Source organism: Sparassis crispa (genome assembly GCF_003851025.1).
Source record: "Sparassis crispa DNA, contig_000002F, whole genome shotgun sequence".
Taxonomy (NCBI): domain Eukaryota; kingdom Fungi; phylum Basidiomycota; class Agaricomycetes; order Polyporales; family Sparassidaceae; genus Sparassis; species Sparassis crispa.
Window position 1 is genome coordinate 1877594 of NW_020939749.1, and position 23550 is coordinate 1901143.

At 50.9% G+C, this 23550-nt stretch overlaps 6 protein-coding genes and 1 non-coding gene across 7 annotated transcripts; 2 read left to right on the forward strand and 5 right to left on the reverse strand.

Moving 5' to 3' along the window:
• Nucleotides 1-9816: 9816 nt before the first annotated feature.
• SCP_0306330 (hypothetical protein) lies at nt 9817-11565 on the reverse strand (the record flags this gene model as incomplete). The annotated part of the gene is made up of 10 exons (XM_027756024.1): nt 9817-9864; nt 9973-10027; nt 10105-10229; nt 10277-10401; nt 10470-10558; nt 10612-10710; nt 10761-10877; nt 10931-11064; nt 11112-11205; nt 11255-11565. The coding sequence occupies 10 exons, from the start codon at nt 11563-11565 to the stop codon at nt 9817-9819; spliced, it is 1197 nt and encodes a 398-aa protein (XP_027611825.1).
• A 127-nt stretch (nt 11566-11692) lies between these two features.
• Nucleotides 11693-11778, reverse strand: SCP_t0306340. The gene is given in 2 exon segments: nt 11693-11728; nt 11741-11778. It is a non-coding gene; the product is annotated as a tRNA-Ala (tRNA).
• A 708-nt stretch (nt 11779-12486) lies between these two features.
• SCP_0306350 (hypothetical protein) lies at nt 12487-12945 on the reverse strand (the record flags this gene model as incomplete). The annotated part of the gene is made up of 1 exon (XM_027756025.1): nt 12487-12945. One exon carries the CDS (start codon nt 12943-12945, stop codon nt 12487-12489), a length of 459 nt encoding a protein of 152 aa, XP_027611826.1.
• A 109-nt stretch (nt 12946-13054) lies between these two features.
• On the forward strand, nt 13055-15031 carry SCP_0306360 (DNA-directed RNA polymerases I and III subunit RPAC1; the record flags this gene model as incomplete). The annotated part of the gene is made up of 8 exons (XM_027756026.1): nt 13055-13207; nt 13307-13414; nt 13466-13635; nt 13700-13853; nt 13970-14069; nt 14176-14303; nt 14537-14648; nt 14850-15031. The coding sequence occupies 8 exons, from the start codon at nt 13055-13057 to the stop codon at nt 15029-15031; spliced, it is 1107 nt and encodes a 368-aa protein (XP_027611827.1).
• A 247-nt stretch (nt 15032-15278) lies between these two features.
• SCP_0306370 (hypothetical protein) lies at nt 15279-17699 on the reverse strand (the record flags this gene model as incomplete). Its single annotated transcript, XM_027756027.1, has 6 exons — nt 15279-16233; nt 16288-16351; nt 16409-16647; nt 16706-17228; nt 17284-17349; nt 17405-17699. 6 exons carry the CDS (start codon nt 17697-17699, stop codon nt 15279-15281), a joined length of 2142 nt encoding a protein of 713 aa, XP_027611828.1.
• Nucleotides 17700-18809: 1110 nt separating this feature from the next.
• On the reverse strand, nt 18810-18992 carry SCP_0306380 (hypothetical protein; the record flags this gene model as incomplete). The annotated part of the gene is made up of 1 exon (XM_027756028.1): nt 18810-18992. One exon carries the CDS (start codon nt 18990-18992, stop codon nt 18810-18812), a length of 183 nt encoding a protein of 60 aa, XP_027611829.1.
• Nucleotides 18993-21447: 2455 nt separating this feature from the next.
• Nucleotides 21448-23198, forward strand: SCP_0306390 (Transcriptional activator Myb; the record flags this gene model as incomplete). Its single annotated transcript, XM_027756029.1, has 7 exons — nt 21448-21535; nt 21591-21736; nt 21792-21826; nt 21879-21922; nt 21979-22046; nt 22102-22202; nt 22259-23198. The coding sequence occupies 7 exons, from the start codon at nt 21448-21450 to the stop codon at nt 23196-23198; spliced, it is 1422 nt and encodes a 473-aa protein (XP_027611830.1).
• Nucleotides 23199-23550: the final 352 nt, after the last annotated feature.

The window sequence follows — 23550 nt, forward strand, 5'->3', positions numbered from 1 at the left end:
TCGATCGGATTCATATCGGGTGAGTACGGTGGCAAATACACAAGTTTTGCACCTTCAAACATTGATTCAGCTCTGAAACGGAATATTTTTGAGTCTCACTCACCACAGTCAACCTCAATGATCTCTCGAATATCCTCGTCATGATGTATAGCGCAATTGTCCATGATTACTACGCTGTTCCGCCAGGGTATGGGTTGAGTTTCGGTGCCTGTGAGGCAGAATAGAGTCATTATATACACAGAAGATTGTCATGCACGTACAAGTTCCATCCTTAGGAATTCAATGAACTGTGCCTTGTTGACTGACCCCTCAAAGATGTCCAAGGCAATAATTCTGTTGAGTGATAGTGCAGGAAGAACAGAATAGCGCTGGCCACGGATGAAGGTATCTCGATGCACACAAGCCCTCCCCATCTCAGCCCAGCTGTAACCTAACCTAACCTAACACTTGATTCATCCAACCACACGATGTATTCCATCGGTATATCCCCCCACTGTGCCTGCCATGTAGCCTGAAGGAGCTCATTCCACTCCAGTGCACTCTTCGAGATCAGCTTCCGCTGATGAGTGCACACCCGACACAAACACCTAAACCTAACTAAAACAAATAAGAAGCAGGGCTGTCTGTGTGAGAGGGAAGGGCGTCGCAACTGTAAAATGATGCAAGTGGGTCCAAGAACCTCAACCTAAGCCAAAGGGGGATGCAACCTGTAAAAGAACGAGGGCTCGTGATGTAAATGTGAAGTCGAGTGACAATCTATGACGAAGTCGCGAAAGTCAGAGGTAGGAAGCTAAGGTCACGATGTGATCGCCAAACTCGTAGGCGAAGATGAACCAAATCACAAAGGTGAAGGGAACCATCTGTGGAGGTAGAACACTATGGGGAAACGCAGTAGTTGCCATCTCGATGAAGTTGCAGTCAGTCTAATGCAAAAGTCAGAGTAAAACTAATGCAGGTGGTATATTGCTATATCGCAGTGTCGCAGTTCGCTATCACAGTCGCAGTATGCAGTCTCGAAGTATCGCAGTCTCGCTATATCGCTATGTCGCAGTGTTGCAGTGTCACAGTGGGGTATGTTGCAGTTTGAAGTCGCTATCGCAGTAAACACAGTTTCTCGGTGATCTGAAGTGAAGGGGAAAGTCTCCTACTGGTCTTCAATGATAATCGATGTAGATACAGCAGGTATTTATAGAGGGGGAAAAAGGGAGAGAAGATGTGAAAGTCGCAAAATGTCAGAAGATGGATCCTGACATCGGAAAGAGCCGCAATGGCCTAGGACCAATGGAAAAATAGGTAAAGGGAGTGGAGAGGTGAATGTTGTACGTTAGCAATGGAGATGAACGGTAAAGTAGAGTGAAATCGAAAGAAAACATATGCTACTTGTCCTGAACCACATGGAACACTCTAATGGCATCTCCGGTCCAGCACGAAGGTAGGAGTCTTGAAGGGGAAGGTCGAACGATAAAGGGAATGAGATTTGCAAAACAAAAGGGCACGACCATCGAGCAACACTGATAAGTCAGCGCGATGAACCAGCAAGTCGGCGCAACATCCAGGGAGGCGGCGCGATGTCGGAGAAGTATGGACTTGGAAGGAAATTGGCCAGGGCGCATCAGACAAGACTAAAGGACAACGGGTAAGTGGTATCCGACAGCAGGGAGATGCAAGAGTGGCATATAAGTGACGAAAGAATGTCAAATCTCGGAGAGAAGTCACGAGGCATCGAGCGAAGTCGAACAAGGTTGCATGCAGTCAGAAAAGTTCACTGAATGTCACAAAAGGGTCGGATGCATCTCAGAGGCTAAGGTATAGAGTAGTGAGGTCTGAACGATCGCTGAAAAACACATTTTCAGAGGCCAGAGTTGCAGGGAGCGTATCACCACGAGAGGGCAAGATTGTGCAGGGCATGCGAGATGGTAGCCAACCATCATTGTCATTTATAAAAGATAATATATACTGTTAATTAACAGACCTTTAAGATTAGCAAACTCCTTACTTAGCAGACCTCTTTCAGGATTATCTTATCAGCAAGCCTTTAAACTGGGGGATTATCTCAAGATAATCTTTGAGATAATCCGAAGGATTATCTGAGTTTAAAAGATATTTTTTAAGTTGTCACCAGCCAGGATTGAACCCTCAACCTTGAGAGAAAGTCACATGATCAACTGACACTAGACACTTTAGCCACTACACCATATCAACTTATAAAGTTACTCTCATGTATAATATATATAGGAGATTTTGCTAAAGAGACTTAGACAAGTTCTGCCAATCATAAGAGAGTAGCTAAGTTAAACACAAGGCAAAGCATATTTATAATAACATTCTTAATACATACTTTACAATTCAATCACAATGTGATCTCATCTTTTACAAAAAGACTATAGTCATAAATTTTAAGTTTAGAGAATGGACCTTTAATGGTACCTATAAGGTGAACAGTAGTTTACAATATATACAAAGTTAATATATAGGTATTATAATATAAACAGCAGTATAGACTGTATGAAATGCTACTATGACATTCTTTGTCTTGTGTTTTCACTCAGTTATGCACCTATAGACAGAATTTGCCTAAGTCTCTTTAGCAAAATCTCCTATATGTATGATACATGAGAGTAACTTTTATAAGCTGATATGGTGTAGTGGCTAAAGTGTCTAGTGTCAGTTGATCATGTGACCTTCTCTCAAGGTTGAGGGTTCAATTCTGGCTGGTGACAACTTAAAAAACATCTTTTAAACTCAGATAATCCTTTAGATCATCCTTGGGATTATCTCAAAGATTATCCTTTGCTAACTTAGGAGCCTGCTTATCCTTTCATGCTGTTAACTAGCACAATTTATTATCACCCATAACTGACATCACTGAGCCAACAAGATGTCAATATCTCGATCCTCAGTGAGTTTGACCTGAATCTCATCCAAATATATTGCTGAATTTATATCAAGAAGAGTGGACAGATATGCAACATCATCTGCATCGAGAGCTCAGGGGTGGCCTTGCACTTGAGCGAGTGGATTGGAGACCTGGCCATACTCTCGGTAGAGTCGAAGAATTTCATAGATGGTGGACTTGTGGTATCCAGAGAATTGCACTATGTCGGACACAGGGAGCTAGTGAACAGCGTGCATGACAGTCAGAGAGGACTCGGTGATACTGGTTAAGGCAATATTTGGCTTGAACAAACAAAAGATTTTATCGCGGTGTTTCTGGTTTCATATGCAAATGACTGTAAGGAAAGCAGACATCAGATACGGATATCCTGAGTCATGAAGGTTGAAGCAGAGTAGCTACACTGCCTTTGGGAGACTAGTGTGACCCGACATCACACCTACTAAGCCCCTGACCCCAACCCCTATCAGGAAAACCCCACTTTTCCTTCGAGACCTTTTGCTCTGACAACCCTTATTTAAGGTTATAAGTTCTCGAATAAGTCTCAATAAGTTGGATTTCAGACACTTAATGTAATATGGCTTATGCCCTTTTTGTCCTTATTTCCTTAAATAAGAACTATAAGTCCATTTAAGGCAGTTAAGTGTTCTCTTAAGAAAAAGTTGGGTTTTCCTGATGCTGCCCCCCCCCCCCCCACCGCTGGCTGAACACCACCCCCTGATACATGTTACAAGCTCTCCTCTGTGATAGGTTTCAACTGTAAGGCATGGAACTCATGAGAATAAGCCTTCACTCACCTCCTACTAGCAGTTTCTTGGGTGGAAATAATTTCCAGTTAAGGGCCTCGGAGACCCCCCCCCCCAAGAGGGCCCAGCCGGAGAATTCCGAGACCGGAGGTTAGGGAGGGAGGGGGGGTCCAGTGGTCCTTAAATGAGTTTGTGTAGCCACCATAAATTGACCTTTCCGAGAGCTTTTCTCATTTCAGGAACATTTTTTCCGGTCAGGAATGGACCCAGGACATGTGCAATGTTATTTTCTGACACTGAACCTTGATAAACTGTCTGACACAGGCAAGTCATGCATTAATTACTGGTGTCATAGTCCTCCCCAAGAGGTGCTGTAGTCAGTCAAAAGACATGCAACTACTCTGTGATCTTTCAGATGCATCCCCTTCCTCTCTGGATAAGCCAATATAGGATTTGATAAACATCTCCATAAGCCACCGGACCACATCTTTTGGGCACCTCACCTTCCTAATTAGGCTGTCACTTCCGGATATGGAAGGAGGGAGGGAGGGAGGGAGGGTACCCTGTGGACTCTTATTTCGGGTTTTCAACCTGCAGTAAAGAATTGCATTCCCAGAGCCCTCTTGCCCCCCCTCCCCCTACCCTGTGTCTCGGATTTTGCCGGTGCATGCCTCTTGCTGTACCCCAAACCTCAGCCTGAAGGTAACTTAGGAACTGCATGCACGTGACCGCTCCCTTTCACAACTGAAATGCAATGTGCACGCGATTCTTTGCGCCAACACGTATTTACCTGTCAGAACAACGTTACCTCACAGAGGTTCAATTTTCCATTTACTTTGATACACTGGGGCAGCCTGGTATGTACTCGACATAAAGTTCCCAATCTTACGATATTGCTGAAACAATGCCATGTACACCACCATTTGTGCCGGAGTACAGTGTGAGATCTAAGTCGGGATGTCCGGAGAAATCACATCGGCTGTTTCAAGATATAGCCAGGAGCTCTTTGGGAGATCAATCATCAAATCCGAGAACCCTTGCAGGAGCGTGATATCTATCAGAGCTCTCCTGCTGAGATTAGGCGGATATCCAGAGCCTGAGCTCCGTGGGATAGCCCATTGTTCTCTCACTCAGAGCATGAATGATCTTGTGATGTGATCTATCAAATCCTCAAATGTCGGTGCCAGCAGTGGTTGCGACATTGCACTCGGATCAGGGCCTCAGAGCATTCAAAAGACCCAATGGATGCATGCATATTCAGGGTTTGTATAAAACATGAGCTGCATGAGAGTGCAAATACATGAGAATATAAAAAGGAAAAGGACAACTACAGGATTTTGAAACAATGCTAGGTCAGTTAGATGATGTCATTCCTCCCTCAAGAACTAGGTAAATGGTCAGCCCATCGCGGTGCAGGCTTGCAGTGGCTTGAGACTTGAGTCACGCGAGCCGGAGTAAGTATTAGAGGTGATGACCATGCACCACGAGTTGATCCTTGTCCAGAATCTGTGCAAAGGTCACTAAGAGTAGTGCTACAGTTGAGGAGGGAGGACATACTTCGACATTTTCCTCATCGTTCTCCGATGTGCACAAGCTCGATGTCCATGTGCAGCCGGGGGTTGTCGACCGGTTGCTCAAGCAAAGAGGTTGTTGTGATTCTTCTTCATTCTGAACTTTGAGGGGTCAGAATGAGATGAGTAACAGAAGACAGGATACCGGATGATGACATACCTGGAACAGGACCCTCCTGAGCATTCCATGCAATGGACTCCGCAAACTGCGACATCATCCCCCACATGGATGCTATGCCCTCAAGCATGCCATCATTGCCTATGGACCTAGCAATAGAATCATTTGTGTTGTGAGGCCACTTGCGCTACTGGCACTTCACGCGCTCCAACGGTTCGGATGTTGGACTTGGTGACAGACTCTGGTTTGGCGAAGGGTTATCGGAAAGCAGGTCAGGACTGAGAGGTTAACATAAAAAATGTAAAAGACCTGTTTCGAAAAAGGATGTTGGATGTTGAAGAAGACAAAAAAGGGAAGGACTAGCAGCAGTCAAGAACGTTGAGAGAAAAAGGTGACAGCCGAGGAAACGAACCGTCTGAAGCGGTCTGAAGTCCACACTTCACGTGCACGTGCCAAGTTTGAATCTCCAGCCGCAAAGTCATAATACTTTTGCTGCTCAGTAGTTAACGTGGTGCCAATACCGGCAGGATGAACGTGGTGTGCCAGTCGACAGATGCAACGGTGGAGTATGTCGGAATCGTATAGAAGGAGTGGACTACAGATGCAGATGCAAATGCTCTGGAGGGTGTCCGCATTCAGAGCCTCAGAGAGTCCATCGAAGACTCTGCTGATATTCCACTCAGGATCTCACAGGGATATTTGACAGTTCTTATGGAGGTCTCTGCTCATAGATCTCACACTGATAATCAGCCTGTGATCCCCAGGGTTATCTACCCTGGCTGTCATCTAATCTCAGCAGCGAAGACTCCGGCAGATCTCCAGCAGAAATGGCGGTGTAGTAGGACAGTGTCATGGTTCCGTGGGGTCCGGGATTACACGTTTCTGGAAAATACAACAAGGCTACATGGGCTACTACAGTGGACTATATAGTGGGGACTTGAGGCATGCAGACCTCCCTAGTGAAGCACCAGTTGCTCGATCGAGCAGCAGAGTCACTCAGGCTCAGGCAGCCCCTTCCGCTGCAGCTGATGAGCACTTCCTACTGAAATTCTTGTCATGATGGGCGATGGCATCTGTGATGCACCCCAATAGTCATATGCCTCTGCGCTGCATCCTATGGCGTCTGGCCGTTGAAAATACAAATTCTCGCATCTGCAGGAACCCACCTCATTGGCCATGTCCTTTTTGGCTATGGAGAAGCCACCCCGAATAGGCCATCACAAAAAAGGCGCAGAACTTGTAATGCCCTTATATCGCAATAGAATGTCATTAGAATGGATAAAATCATCAGAATGACCGGAATGAATAAAATGGCATTAAGCCTTAACAATGAAAAGTTAGAAGTTGAATATAATGCCAATAAAATCATGTACTGTATCAATTGGAATGGGCTGAATTAAATTACTGCTTAAAAGACTTGCGCTCACTGCCAGTCCAGCATTCGAGCTGCTTGTTGCAGTTCTTCAATGCGTTGCATATACCGTGCAATAATGTACACAAAGACATATATTTCATGAGTATAAGGTACATGTGGACGCGCAGTGGTACCGTGGTGCATACAAAGAGCCAGAAAGTCACCATGGGCACTGATGGCGGCGGCGAGTGCGCAGGAAGTGCTATGGGCCGGGAATTGTTAAGGTGCCCGCATCAGGAACATCAAACGAGGTGAACAGCCTCCTCGCACTCAGATCTGTCGGCCGTCGTGGTATCAGGTATCTGGCAGAGGTGTACTGCTACTCGTGATACTTTGTAGCGTGTTGGAGAGCGACAAATAGACACAGGTGGGGGAACGCCTTAGGTGGCACAAGATTAGCAATGTTGGCAACGAGCATCGTGTGGTGGGGCAAATATCCTTCACGTATGTCTTCTGTCCACCGTGAGGGTGACACCGAATGTTGACAACCAGCTTCGGATGCAACATGTCGTACAGGCTTGCCAACGCCGGTGAGTTGCATGGAGGGATGGTATTTTTGCGTGGATCTTGTGTCGGAACCGGGTACCACCTGAGCGCGACGCTGTGGGAGCGGAATGTTGACGACCAGCTTCGGATGCAATGCGCCGCGCTTGTGCTTGATCCTCACAGGTGGAATCTTCCTTCTAAAATTGCGATAATGTGCTCATATCTTCAGCACGCTGCTCGAGTCATATCCTTGGATGAGAGTCCCCATGCAAGAATACAAGCTACTTGCAAATCCGAGAAGCCCCTAGTCATGCCGGCATGAAGAGCAGAGACCGCACCACAGCCAAGCAACTGAGAGACAAGATAGGTGAGACGGCCAGTCCATGAGCGCCCAGAGGCCTTGCATGAATTTTCGGGGCCACTGTGCAAGAGGCAGAGCAAGATATGAGCCTGAAACCTTGATGCCGCGTCACTTCAGCGGAAGAAATGTTTGAAGGGTGAAGTGGAAATCTGAAACAGAACCCCTGGTGGAGAAAAAGGTTAGAATGAAGGGCATGGCCAGAGTTGAAAGTTGAAGCAAGGCAAGGACAACGGATAACGGACAACGGCAAGACATGTTGTGGAGTCAGCTGTACAGTTCTCGGCAGTACCCGGGAGTTCGCCACACGTAGAGGCGGGAAGGGCCAAAAGGCTTTGGAGCGTTGTGTTGCGATCCGAAGGCGAATGGAATGAGAGTGCAATACCCTTGGAAGGTGCTAACATATGATGCGTCGATTAGAAGGCGTGACATTATTTGTTATGTTGTCACACGATTGTAATCGCCTTGAATCTCTGATACAATCCGATTACAACGGATAAAATTCTTGGGTCACTCAAAATAGATAAAATCTGGCGGCGGTTTTTGTGATGAGTACGCACGATAACGGTTTTATCTTGTGTTAATTATTCCTTCATCCCTCTCCGTCGTCACATACCAATTGCAGCCTATCACACAGACACTGAATTGCTGTCAATGGACCTCTTTTCTGACCATACAAACTCTCCCGAATTTTGTAGTAGAATGTCGATAGCCACACCCGCGCAGTCGCCGGCGGCGCAATCAGAGAAATTCCTGATTCTTTCACCTTCCTCTTATTTTTGCTCTATCACCGAATCATCATTTGCATGCCACCAACCTTCCGCTGAGGTCATTGCCACAGGCCTTGTTCCCCGATAATAGCAATGTGCACCGCTCGCATGCCGGGAGGCCGTAGTCCATCGAAGTTAGGGACGAGTCGCCCACTCGTGGCCAATTGGGTATCCCGTGTATGGGATGATGTACTCGGTTCTAGCACTAATGACATGAATTTGTAGATGACAGAGGCGAATCGTCGTTCCCCGCGGCCAATTGAGGTATTTCATCTACGACAGGATAGCCTTGTCTGCGACGGCCCTAGATCAAATTATGGCAGGCGACACAATGTAGGGTTGGCCCTACTCCTGGGAGACGTCTTGCCATCCACCGGGCATGGTGTATGATTCTTTTCACAGGGGATGCAAATGTTTTCTCACCGTTATATTAATATGACGCACTCATAACCGAACCTTGGTGCAATCTTTGTTCTTTCTGTGCTCTGTTGACGGACAAGGCAAGTTTTCGAACGTGGAACCGTATATTTTCCTGCTCAGTCTCTTTACGAATATCGCCCGCCTAATGAGATACCGCACATACTTGGGAAATTTTCAACACGTCGCTACTGTAGATCGTCGAGAAAGAACTGGGAAACCGGCTCACAACCCGTCTTGCGTACTTTCGAACCCACCCGTTCAGTTGCAACACATCCTCTGTTGGACATGACTTGGGCCTCACCTGCTCGTTCCGTCACTATCCGGTTGCTGCGGTGACCTACGACAGTCCGTTTCATGCTTCCCCGCATGCACGAGGGCGCCGTTCTGCGGCCGCTCCGAAGAAGGCACGAACGCTTGTTCCTACTCAATTAAAAGTGTTCGATAGCAATCGACGGCCTCGCTCCGCGCATCCATTCAGGATCTCGGGATCGGAGGTACGGTGTGCGCAATCGCTTGCTTCTTAAGTACTCTTGGCGACCTCCAGGCTCCCCCATCCTGGAGCCTGGACTGACACTCTGTGCTTCTCTGCGGAGTTGTGAACTTGAATTTGTATCTGCACTCTCACAGGTCAGGCGTGAGACGTGGTCGGGATCGCCGCTTCTATCACGTCGGAGAGGAGACATGTGCTTGGAGAAGGGCGGCACTCAGGGCTCGGGCGGAGTCAGATCCATCGCACTCGCCGCAGTGCCGGCATAGTGGCGGCACTGCAGATCTCCGGAAAAAATGACAAAAAAGGCAGAGGCGAAGTCCAAGTTCTGATCCCGGGCCTGATCTTTCTGCATCGCACGTCCAGACGGCGAGCGATGCGCAGTACTCTGCGGCGTGTGTGCCGATGCGAGATGGGCTCAGTGTACTTTCCGTCTCCGTTATCAAATATACAATTACACGGCTGGGTATCCAAGATCTCGCTGTTCTTCCCTACGAAGTGCACCAACACCCGATACGTGTTGCCGGGTGAATGCTGCATGCCGGTGATGCGCTCATTGGGCAGCCGCTGGGGGCTGGCTGCGCCCGAGGGACCATCCGACCTATGATCACATCAGAAATCAGCAATCCGCGCAACAACTGAGAGGAGCACGGCGGGGTTCACGCGGATCCCTGCCACGAGAGGGATTAGAAAGAGGGTCGCTCCGCACCTTCATCTGGGTCTCGAGCACGCTTTCGGAGTTCCTTAGGAGGTCCTCGTCGAACCTGAGCCAGGCCAGCATGGTCAGACTGGCTCATAGGTCTGCATAGCAGGCAACGGATGACGAAGAAACGCGACCCACGTGACGAGGCCGCGGGAAAAGAGCGCGACGATGGTGCTCCCACCGTAAGCAAAGTAGCCCAGCTCGTCGCCGCGGCTGACGTTGCGGCCCTTCTCGCCACCCGCGGTCCACTTGATACTCCCGACCTGGCGGCACGTCAGTGCATGGAGAGAGGAGAGGAGCTCGGACTGACGAGCATAGCACCGGTCGCGACGAATGCAACAGGCTGGCCGGTGAGTCGGTGAGTCATGTAGAGCACAGAGCGCTTATTGTCCGTGAACACATCGAAGTTGGGCTCGTTCACCGCCTGCGGGTTCACTACGGCGCCAGCATCACCAGCATCAACCGCCCGAGACTGGTGGAGTGTCCTGGCGCCACCTGCTTACCGGTGTAGTATTCTCCAGCAATGTCAAAGGTCTCACCGACAACGCCATCGATTGGACTGTGGAACCGGTGGTAGTCTGCAGGTGCCAGGCTACGCAAACGCGGATTTGCCAACGTCAACTTACACAGAAGGAGAGAACATACCGGAATATGGCGACGCTGGAACCGTCAAATGCCTGTGCATTCGAGGAATCCTCTGCAACGCCGAGGAGGTTGGCGACGGTGAAGTGGTTACCCTTGATCCTGTACATATATGAGCATGTGTAGGACATGCATACATTCAGCAATCTGACCAGAATTTCTTGGCGAGATCAACGTTCTGGTACGCTGTGAGCCTGCAATCGGCTGCGCTGCATATACCCGTAGGATCGTCTGGGTGAGCTACCGGGCGCGCGTCTGGTTTCAATTTCCTGCGCATCCAGAGTCATGTCAGGATGTGCAGGGGGTGGTAGGGTGGTGGTACCTGTAGAAGAATTCGTTGAAGCATTTGTAGTAGCTGATGTCGGGATAGAGAAGCTGATCGAGTTCGAGCGAGTAAGTCCGAATGAAGGACGGAATGGACTTGACAGACTCGGGGGAGTCGTACGTTTTCCCTTCCTGTGCAACGATCAGTGGCGATCGAGTGGCACGCGAAAGCTACAAACCCTGATGGAGAGATCCTCGAGAACAGCCTCCACTGATTTCTCGTGAAGAACCTTGATCTCGGTGTGGCCGTAGAACAGGAGATGCATGCCAAGCCTTGTATAATGAGACGGCAGCCGCCACGCTCTGGGTTTAACCTACTGACCTGCCGTAGATGGGCATGCTCTCGAAGAACTTCTCGCCGGTGGCGCGAACTACAACGTAATTGCCGACATGGTACTCTGTGGCGTACTTCTCTATGCCGGGAATGAGAGAATGGAGGGATGAAACGAGGTGAGTGAGATGCATTGGGGCATGTATGGTGTGGGAGACATCGTGGTGAGTTGCGGTGGAGTCGATGAGCTTATCAAGGACGGATGCGACGAACGACGGCTCCTGGGAATGAGAAGGGAGGTTGGTAGAATGGATACGCTGGAGGGGGCGTGTACCCGCCTCATCGATGGTGATGGAGGTCATCGTGAAACGAGACAAAGAGATGCGCTGCGGCGCCTGATCATGCTGGACATATAAATGGAATGCGTTGGAGCTTGACGACATAGGCCCTAACCCTACATTCAGTGTTCACCTTGCCCCTTAGTAAAATTGGACATGTCCGGGATCGAACCGGACCCCTCTCGCACATCAGCTGGCATGCTAAGCGAGCGTGATAACCAACTACACCACATGCCCATAGACGGGGCATTTTCACAGCTCACTATGTCGAGTTGGGGGTCGAAGAATCGCTCCGGAAACCTTTGTGAACCATGCATGCTGGTGTCTGGGCGACGCCCACTCGTGCGTGTGTCCTAGTGCACAAGACATCAATGCGCGCAGGCAGCATAACATTCATGAACACCCACCTCCAAAGAATGTCTGAAAGTGCAGACCCTGGACGTGCCCGTCCACCGCATCATTCGTGCGGAAGGTCTGACCTCCGACATAGATCACAGAGCGCCCATCGATGAACACTTCGATTTCACCTGTAGGCTCTGCAGTCAGCGAAGCCCATTGAAAACCAATCATGGCATGTACCGTCCTCATGTCCGACCTCGTTCATCTTCACCCGCTGTGCGACAGTAATCCACTGTCCAGGAACAAATCGCCAAGCGCCTCTGCCGACCGAGAACCCGTAGTCTGGATGCTGCACAGAATGAGGTGGCACTTCGAGAAGACGCGCAGCGTTAGAATCCGTCGTCGGAAGGTAAGCATATAGCTCGCCAGCGCCGTTTTCTCTACGAGGTAGAAGTAAACGTGAGAGGAAAGAACCGGACGGATGACATGATGCCCTTGCCTCCACATGAGTCGTAAATTGAAACATTTGCAGCGCTCCGTTTGTCTGCCGCCCGTGCATCCGTACGCAGAGTCGCCCGCCCCTCCATCTGTCAACGAATTCCTACTTCAGACGACAGACAGTGGAAGACACGCGGCAAGAGACGGTCTCTTACATATCCCGGGAAGCTTCCCACCCTTTCTCCACTCCCATCCATCCTCGAACATCACTGCGTAGCTCATGAGCACCTCCCTCGGCGCCTCCTCGCGCAGTGCTCGTGCAAACTCGGGCGGTCCGTGCACGTAGAAGCCAAACCCTCCCGGGGGGGCAGACTTGTTTCCTGGGTTGACGCTTCCGGCTGGAAATAGTGCGTCCCATGTGTGCTCATCTGAGTCGGTAGAGGGAGGCACGGGAGGCCGGACGAGGGTGTGGGTCGTACCGGACGAAACCTTGTGCACGCCGAGAGCACTGTCGCTGAGATGGACCTGGTGGATGGACGGGACGTCAACGGCATGCGCGGTCGTGAAGCCGGTTTTAATTTGAGAGTGGGGTACGGGAAAGAGCAGGTGAGACGCGGATAGAGACATAGTCCGAGTCGATGGCGACGGCGCTGCGACGATTACTGTAGACACCTTCCATATTTGGGTCATTCCCGCCAGTTTTCCTGGTCCAGTCCGCGGCTCCGCTCGCCAAAAAATGGCATCGACCTACTCTCTGCCACCGTCGGTGTTCAACCCGCGACGACATGTCGGCATCCACGCAGAGCGTGTTTCTGACGTCTCGAGCACGGAGTATCCTGGCCACTATCCCGACGAGGACCACAGCTGGGACCTGGAGAAGTTCAGGAATGTGCGTTCCGTGCATATTTGAGTCAATTTGCTCTGCCGGTTGGCCCGGCCAGCATGTTGTCGGCAGCGTACTGATGTTTCTGCGCTTGCGAAAGCTCAGAATCTAAAAGTTGAAGTCAAGCGGCTCTCAGAGCGATCCATCGAGTTTGACTTGGTCGGAGTGGACGCCTCCATTGCGAACGCGTTCCGCCGAATACTCATTGCGGAGGTACATCGTACCTTCTTCGCTGACTGCGACACGCTAAGCCTCCGAGGACAGGTCCCCACGATCGCCATCGAGCATGTATACGTCTGGAACAACACGTCTGTAATCCACGACGAGATCCTCGCACAGCGCCTAGGGCTCATTCCCCTCAATGTCGACCCCTCCTTCTTCGACTTCCGGACACCCACCGACATACCGAGCGACCACAACACCGTCGTCTTCCAGTACGTCTGCACGTCTGTACCTGTTGTCTTCTATGTGTCAGGACTTCATGCGCGAATGTCCTAGGTTGAATGCCGTCTGCGAATGGGACAAGGACGCGGAGAAGGGGAGCGAAAATCCCTATATCCATGATCTGGTGAAAAGCGGGGATCTTAAATGGCAGCCGCAGGGCGACCAGGAGGAAATGGCCCTGGCACAACCGCCTGCACCGACAAATAAGGCAAGTAGTCCCCCGCCCTCCCTCTGTGCGTTCGCTCATGTTGCGGCTGCAAACTTGGTGTTCTTATTGCTGGTGTGCGGTGTGCGGTGGTGTGATTTGGTGCTCGTGGCGAGCAGGAGATTGTCATCGCGAAACTGAGGCCGGGCCAGGAGATCCAAGTCGAGCTGCACGCGGTCAAGGGCGTCGGGAAGGAGCACGCGAAGTGGAGTCCAGTCGGTGAGTTCAAATCATGCAGTATCATGTCTCTTCGCATATCTCTCCTGCGGTAGTTCATGGCGCTTCCGAGTTGTCCATTTTGGCTGACTTCACGGATACGTTACAGCGACTGCATCCTACCGCTTGCACCCGCTCATCGTCCTCAACCCCGCCAAGCCCGTACCCCCGCATCTTGCAACCAAGTTCGCGAACTGTTTCAGTCCAGGTGTTGTGCAAGTGGACAGGAAAGGCAAGGTACGACTGGCCGCCAGTATCTTCGGAATCGAATATTGCGCTACTCTTTGCTTACCGTTGTTGATTAATTCGTCGCGATTTTATTGTCGTTCTGACCGGAGCATCGCTGCTGAGAAAAGCCCTGGGGTCCAATTGGTTGTTCTGACCCTGTACGCACCCTGGGCATTCACCTGGCGCCATTTTGGTTGTTATTGTACACAAAGAGGATTGCGAGACTGACAAGAGCGCTTCAGATAACCATCGACGAATTCAATTTGCGGAAAGAGAGTATGTCTCGGGAAGTGCTCCGACATCCAGAATTCGAAGGTTGTGTCGAGCTGAAAAGAATTAGGGACTGGTTCATTTGTGAGTAACATATTGTTCTTCTCTACCCACACTTCCCGCAGAATCTCCGGGCGGAGTCCCGGAGGGCGCTCGCGGCTACAATACCGTATCGTCAATGTCGCGCGGCGTATCGCCGCTCCCCCCGTATCTATCGGGAGGACCTCCCTCTCGTTATCCGTACGACCGGCGTTCTCACACATGCTGATCCCCATGTCACCCCAGTCAGCGTCGAGTCCGAGGGGCCATACGCGCCCGAGAAGCTGTTCCCTGAATCTATCAAGGTCATGCGCGAGAAGATTGCGAGCATTCGCCAGGCGGCCGAGGCGCTACTCGTAGACTCAGGCGGCGCGTTAGAACCAGGGATTGTGGGACCCGACGGGGATGTACAGATGGGTGGGACATGATACGACGCCGACAGCGCTACACTAGGACGATGGAGTAACACTGGTGCTAGAAGAAAGACAAGTATCAAACCTATTGCTCTGGCGAAACAACTGGCGTGTACGACGTTGGCATCTGATTCTTGCCATGTACAACCCCAGTAGAGATGTCATAGAGCGTTCGACTCAGAGAAAACCTACACCAGTTCATACTTGTCGTCGAAATCAATCTAGCTGTTCTAATAGTACACTGTCTCAAGATGTGCCCTCACTACGATTTCTTCCCAGGGACCGTCAAGAACCTTTCGAAATATTCGTCCAGCATCTCTGCTTCCCCTGGCAGAACGGATATCCCGGTCCACAAGTCAGGCCGCACGACGGCGACAGCGCCCTTTGCGTGATCGACTCCGTACACCGTGTGCGCATCCCTGCCTGGCAGCTGGTCGTCCCAGACGAGCGTCGCAATCTTGCGAAGGTATTCCAGAGTGCCCGTGGCATTGCCGGCGAAATGGTCCTCGTAATCGAGTGGGAGGAGGTTGGTGATCAGGACGATCTTAAACATGTTCGACCGGCCAAACCGATTGTAGAACGACTGAGATGAGGCAAGATGGGCATCCAACGCGGTAAGGCCGCGCAGGATGGGGCCCTGGAAGTTGGACGCGAAGACGAGAAGCGTGAACTTGTCCGCCCCGCCACAGACGTCATACAGATAGCCCGTCTTCTGCTGGCTGAGCGTGACACGCGGGCTGGGAGCGCGCACACCCCACGCAACTTCCGTCGCAGGCTTCGGCAGAACGCGGGACAGAGAGACGTCGTTCCTTATCTGCTGAGGCGGGTTGAGCAGGTTGTGTCCGTACTCGAAGTCCACGCCCAGCAAGAACGCCCCGAGCTTAGCGAAGAACTCCTTCAAGAATCGCCTGCCTGGATCCGCTTCTTCGGTTATCTCCTTCGGGAGGGCCGGTCTATCGTCCTCGTCCTCGCGAGCCTCCGTACCCACGCCATCCAGGCGGACAATGGGTGCGTTTGAAGCGCAGACAAAGCGCAAGTAAGTGCCGGAAGTTTCGATGATGCGCACAGCATGCCGACGGCGTTCGTGTTCGTAGGTGGGCATCAGCTTCTCGGTATCGGCCAACCCACGTGCGCAGAGACCCATCTTCCACGCAAGGTTAGCGGAGTCTAAAATGCTAGCATTCAAACCGAATGCGCCCATGACGCTATGTACGTGGCTGTGGGAGACGGCAGTTAGGATCTTCCTTGCGAGATAATTTCGGGCTACTGACCATGCGTCACCCGCGAGATGGACCCTGTTCATGTAGGAGAAGCGCTCCGCAACACGCTCGCTGACTGTCCGCGGAGTGATTTGTCAGTCGATTGCATAGTGACAGCAACAGTTACGCTCACTCTTCCAAATAGAAAACCAGCTAACTGGGGAGGCAAATTTCAATGTGAAAGGAGCGAAGATACGATTGGCCTGTGCAAGAACTTCATCCGCAGTGATTGTGCCGATATCCATTGCGCCACCTTCCTCGAGGCGTTCCTTGCCCACAACGCGGTCGGGATCAATCTTCGTATACAGCCTAATCATGCCGTCCTCGCGAGGAATGATACAGCATCCGCCATGTTCAGAGTTGACGACGCAGCTGGAGTTGAACTCGGTCAGTCATCCTGCTTTTGAACGTAATTGCGGAGAGCGCTCACCCGAAGACGCCAGCATGGGGGTACGTGGTCTCGAAGACAGCATCAATGATTCCCCAATAGATATTGGTTGCAACTCCATCGAACTTGATACCGAGCTGCTTACGAATGGTACTGGAACCGCCATCAGAGCCTACGAGAAACTTCGCGCGGACATTCTCCGTCTCCCCTGTCTTCTCATTGACGAGCGTGGCAGACACGGGATGGGATATTTCCTCAGACTCATCGACGGTGAAGGACTCGATAGACGTCAGGCGCTCGACGATCTTCCTGTGTCGGAGGAGGTCGCGAAGGTAGATGTTCTCGATTGCAGTCTGTGTGATGACGTGCAAGCCGCGGTAACGTGAATCAGACTGATGAGAGCGATTAAACAGCAGGTTGTGGCCGTCCTTCCAAATGGCGGTTCGTTCGATGATAGGGCCTTCTTCAGCAACGTCGGTGGCCAAACCCCACTGACTGATTGTCTCGAGGAAACGAGGTTGCACTCCGTCGGCTCTACCTGCGAGCAGCGGTCCTTCTGCCTTGTCTGCGACACGTGTGAATAGAATATAAGTTACGATGCGAGCTGAAGCTCTACTCACCAATAATCCTGAAAGAGACTCCCTGTCTGATGAGAGAAACGGCTATCTCAAGGCCTGAGGGACCGGCTTTGACATTTTTGAAACTCAGCCTATGAGCGCAAAGTTGTCCAAGGGTACGTACCACCACAAATCAGGACATCCACTTCCGATTCCTTCTTGAACCATTTTGGAGGACCTTGTGGGGTATTTGTTCCATTGAGCAAGGTAGGATATGTGTTGTCAGAGAAGACGCCAAGTTCATTTGGCATGACCGACGTCTCCTTCACTACGGAAGGAGGAGGGGTGTAGGACGGTACCTCTTGCCCACCAGACGCTGTTTGAGTCATACCCTCTGCAATGGGTTGGCGAAAACCGTGCTTGTAGGTGAACTTCTGAGGACCTGTGAATCGAGCGGTTTGGAAAGACATGTCGACCATGAGATGTGCGTTGACGACGGCCACGATGGGTCTCTATAAAGCTTCATATCTCAGGCACCTCATCCGAGCACATGAGACCGGAGTAAGTAAACGAGGTCCCCGTAGTTGATCGAGCCTCCTCCTGTGTACTTCCGAACCCGAGTGCAGACGGAAGCGACATCTAGCAGACCGAACAGAACCATCAAGATAAGGATTATCTCGTCTAAGCTGCTGTCAAACGCAGGGCAAGAGCGTTAGATGGATTGGCTGCCGAATGAACACCATGCTATAAAGTCACTATGTCCAGGTTCAAGTTGGCAGGGCCGCAGGAGACGTGCGCCGATAAACAGAGTCTCAGATCAACACAAATCGTAATTCTGTGCATGAGTTTCAAGTTTTTGGCGACCGTTTTAGACGAAGCAAGTACTACTGTCGTTACTCGCGTCTAACTCGGGCGCGTTTGTCACGTGCGGCAGGCCCGCGTTATCGACGAATCTGGCAGTTGCCCGAGTACCGTGGTCAACACATACTAGGCCAGACTCAAAGCTGCAGGTCGACCATGTCTACGGTACTCTGCATGATGTTCTGGGAGCGATCTCGTTACGGTCATTCTTGTTTATTCACACCGGCTTACCCTGGCAGATTTGCAAATTTCTGCAACGCCGGTGAATCTAGAGGACTCTGTCTCTGCGATAGATCGCTTTCGAGGTGATCTGGATGTCACCGTCAGGGTCGAATTTTTACTGGTTGTTTGGTGCGCCGTTGGATTGGTGTGCCACTGTCTTTATCCATTGCTGTGCCATACAGATCAGATCCCTCCCGCGGTCGTGCATCCCAATTTGCATCCACGTTCTTGTTCTGTGTGTAAGGAGATCTGACGCTGCTGCCTATGAGACATTTCCACTGTCTATTCGAATATTTGTGCTTGGATTAGAGCATGAATCCCATGACATATGTTACTACAGATACTACTCGGGAGATGCCCAATACTTGAGGCTATCCTAAGTCTTCCTATCTATCTAGGCTACTGCAAGAATATATCGAGGTATCTCGCAGGAACGGGGCTGACTCTTCGCTCTTCGGTTGGCCTCTCAATTGGAGCCGCAAGGCCCAACTCAATACCGGTCAGTCTCAGGGACTCCAGACCCAGATATCTATAATCGGTAACAGGCCAGCTACCAAGCCATCTCGCTTTAGCCATTCTGGCACTTCGTCCTGGCCCGCGCGTGCTGTCATGCTGTTTACGTTCTCGTCTCTGCGTTCCTCGTCCTTACCAATGTTGGTAATCAGCCGCTGGTTGGATGACTTGTGCATCGACTCCGTCTCACTTGTGGTGACAAGAAGTAGCAAAGTACTGTGCGTGTCATCGTATCGCTGTTTCCGCGTAGGCTGAGTGCAGGCCGATGTCTTCGTCTTTTCACACACTCCAGCGACGTTCTCCTAAAGCCGATCCTCAGCGTGTTGGAGCCTGGACAAATATGAGTCGCCGAGGGCCTCAATCGCCAAGATCAGGTCAGCAGTCTAGATCACACTTGATGTTTTGTGGGGAGAAGCCGTCGGCCAAGTGAACGTCCGACCAAAATTTATTGACCATCAATGCCTCCAGTTCATGTTTGACATGCTTCGAACGGCCATCGCTCCAACGGAAATGAGAAACATGTATCACCTGCTCTTTTGCATAGCCATATTTAGATTTTTTGGTTCCGTCTATGGTTCCCCTCGGACTGAGATCCCTAACGTTCCGTGGAAGTGGGGAGCGAGCTCCTGTAGGTGGTTAATAGTCAAATCTCGTCGTATTTATCGTCTATAACACACAGGATCTACACTTCTCCTTCTGATTGTTGTAAGTCCGCTTGCCCAACTGCGGAAGTTCGCGTAGATCGTTCTCGATATACCCACAAGTGCAATGCTCCCGACAGAAAGGTCTAAGCATGGGATATACCTTACCGATCCTTGTCCTTTCTGGCGTTTTATGCATTCTTGCACTCTCCTCCTCGCTCCAGCCGGTCTGAGCTACCTATCTGGTACTCGACATTCTGCTGCCTGGTGATTTAACTCGATGACTTGGGTTCGTGGACGCTTCCGCCGCCTGCTTGATCAGGGTATTGTCTGGCGTCGCATAGGCGTTACTCGATGCGTTGCAAGTAACACGGCACTATTTGTCGTGCAGTTATCGCTTTTGAATAGATTCACCGTTTGAAGGAAGCTGACCAGATAGGTGTAGTTGGCAGTCTTTGCTCGCCCAGCGCAAGTTGCATTCGTAAATCTCAACTCGCCCAGACGGTGTGTCTCTTATCTTTGAGGCGTCGACGTGCCTGTGTATATAATCCTGCATGCGTCGAGTCCCTGCCAAGGCACTAAGGCCTGGTCGACGAATCTTCGAGCAGGTGGATGGACTGTCGTTGTCGTCCGGGCGCCTTACTTAATACGGTCCAGCGCCAGTCTCAACATCCACCGCTTCTGTCAAGTTGTTTCTACGTCCTTTTATCGGTTGCCAATATTCAGGCTTTTCCTTCAACATTCCTGCCTGACGGTGCCCACGAGTTTGTGAACAGTCACGGTAACTGAAGGACGATTGAGAATTCGCGCGGTGTGCTGTGAGGGTCAGTCTTTGGAAAATTGTTGTCTTATCAGATGTTGTTATGGCAGGTCTTGCAAACTTCATAGTTGCTTATCCGATTGCTTGTACGCGGTATATGTGCGTTACTTCGATTGGGTTGAAGATGGATGTGTGTCTTGGCTATAGTCAGACGCTCATCGAACGACTCAAGTCAACGCTGCGCGCTACTCACCGCCTTGCATATGTACGTAAGTCCGCGTCGACGGCGATGTCTTTGACTCCCGTCATCATGGAAGCTGCTCTAAAGCAATTGCGCTCCTCCACTTTGACTTACGTGCTGTGTACTGGATTTCCGACACTGGCGTCTGGTATTGGCATTCATGAAGCAGAGATCCAATGACCATACAGACAGCTGCTCCGCTCTGATGGGTCATCGCATCCGATGTCTGCGCTCTTTTTGATCCCGGGGGGAAATAGACTTCCCTGCGCAGCGATTTACAGTGGCTACAAAATGGCGCGTACGGACTCAAAGTGGGTCCGGTAGACGCTGACTATTATTTACTGTCGGACACGTTTGCAGCCGGAGACGCTGCGCAAGTGTGTCTGGGGTATACGTCCAGGTGCTCTGCAAGTACCGACTTTCTCACCAACTGTCGTTATCTCAGGCTTCCGAGAGCATCAGCCGCCTTCAAATTTGAGATCTATTGCATAGTGCTTAATGACATCGGCAAGCCTGGTCATCTATCCGAACAGTGCTGCCACGACGTGGTGTTTCCCATTGCCTTCCTATATCACTATGATTGGAGGATTATGGTAAGGGTTAAGCGACTCTTCGTTGTGGCACTTGCCATTTGAGCGCAACTCGACCAGTGCAACGGGTTCTCACGCAAGTATTCCTTTGTCTAGGTTCTCTTTTCCAGTAAGGAAGACCAAAGAAGTCAGGGTCATGAGCAGGCGCTCGGAGGGTGAGCCAATAGTATCAGTCACTTTCAATGCGATCCGTTTTGATTTCAACAGCAGGACATTTATTCCTTTGATACCCCGTATTTGGATTTTGCCTGGTTTGTTTGACACCTTGATGGCTTGGATGTGCTGGAGGCGCCCCTCTCGCCGATCGTATAAGCGTGGTGGGACACACCATTGAGCATCCGAAGAAGCCCAAGTCTTCTCTCGCTCCCAGATCACTCCCACTTACACGATTGTACCGTCATGCAGACACAGGATGAAGCACAACCTAGAGATCGTCGCCCATGGACTGAGGAAGAAGATGAGAAACTTCTAGCCGCAATTGAAGAAGGTGCACTTCTATTATCGTGCGCACCATCCTCATCATTGACTCGCTCTATGAACAGAGGACCCAGACACAAATCCTCCGTCGCGGTGGCACGCAATTGCTCAACATATACCCAACAGAACGAACAAGGATTGTCGGAAGCGGTGGTGGGCTCAAATGGCTACCGTCGTCTCTAAAGGTAGTTGGACCAATGATGAAGATGAGGTAGACCCACAGCTAGTCTCCCAAGTTTCCGTTCGCTGAAACAACGCTCCTGTAGCGTCTGTTCAATGCCGTTGAAGAGCTCGGTCCTAAGTCAGATCTCCCGCCATATCATGTTTTCTCTCATTCTGACACACCTCTGTAGATGGGCTCTGGTCGCGAGCCGAGTGCGAACAAGAAACAGTGGCCGTAAGTGCTGCACCTTTGTTGGTCTGTGTTTGCAATTTTCTCAATATCTATCACAGAATGCGCAAAGCGTTGGAACGACGCATTGAATCCTTCTATTGATCGTAGTGGGTGGAGCCGGGAAGAAGCAAGTGTCTAATGCCGTCAACCCCCACTCTAAACACTACTGACCTCATTGCCAGGACGAACTTCTTCTCAAAGGGGTCGAGGAACAAGGGCATTCGTGGGCCAATATTGCACGCAACTGCCTTCCCGGGAGAACAGGACTGGCTGCAAAAAACAGGTTAGTCTTGAATGTTTAGTGCGTGCGACACTTCTCATGCTCGAAACGCTCTGCAGATACAATCACCTTTTACGTGGTTCGGATCGTCCTGCAGGTTCTAGGAGCCGGCGGAACACCACCATCATCACCTCTTCTAGAAGGCGGACCCGTGGTGCTTCGGTATCGTCTCCCTCCTCATACTCCCCTGCGTCGCCACAATCGTACTCAGCGACTAGCCGATCGTCTCCAGAGGGTTCTATGCCTCCGTCGACTCCGGAGCCCCTCACAGAGAATGACGTTGGTGCATCTGGATGCACAGTCGAGGCTGGCCCCGTTGACAGAACCAAGATGAAGTCGGGACGTATGTGCCAAGATACGCCCTCTGGTTCCTTCTCTCCACCAGCAGGTCCTGCCATGGAGCATCAAATTCTAGATCTCTTCATGTCCGACGCGTTTGCTGATTTGTCTGCGAATTCTCCTACGTCTTTGTTAGATCACGTTCCTCCGGCCGGGACACCTCCCATTCTGGGAGATATCGAGCAGTATAATCTGTTTGGACCGTGGTCGGATGGTGTTCTCGGTTCAGCAACTTTCACGCCTTCATCCTTCCTCGATCCAATGACTGGTGTATCGCAGCAGGCCTCCTCCAGCGTCGCTCCACATTTTTCCGGTGACATATTAGATCTTCACGGCTTCCAGCCGGCCGCCGCGCCGGAAAAGGCCGATTTCTTGACATCCTCCTCCGCGTTACATCCTCAATTGAGATCTCCCTACGTAACTTCCCCACCTTCAGATTTCCCTGCATTCTCTGATGCCCAGGTGACAATTGGGAGTGTGCCCAGCTTGCCTGACCGCGCGAGGATCCAGGTGTCGCAGCCAAATGTCGACCGTTCAGATCGGCGTATTGCTGTCGCAGTCGCAATTTGCGACCGCCAGGACATCGGGTCCACAGTCCAGTCGCTATCGCACTCCTTATCCACTATTCTAACGCGCGGACAAGGCGCTGGCTCTCAATGATCGTTGCACGGGCGACATTGCTTCGAGGGCCAGATTCCTCGACTCACATTGGTATCACGCCATTCTCCCAGGACGAGGACGTTTGTTGTCAGTTGATACCTAGATGCTAGCATGTAGAATACACTTCTGCTGGATTGTACGATTAGGATGGCTAGAATAGACTTCCTACTGTGGAGTCATCAGTATATGCGTGTAGTAAAGCATCGAGGGAAGTAAGTATTCCGTGGTGCTAATCTACGCACGTTAATCCTTGCTGTGGGCAGCAAGCGACAAGGCGTTGACAGACCGGTCTCACAACAAGTGTCTGCCGCGATCAGCGTATCACTAGTTAAGAACGAGCGGTGATGAGGTG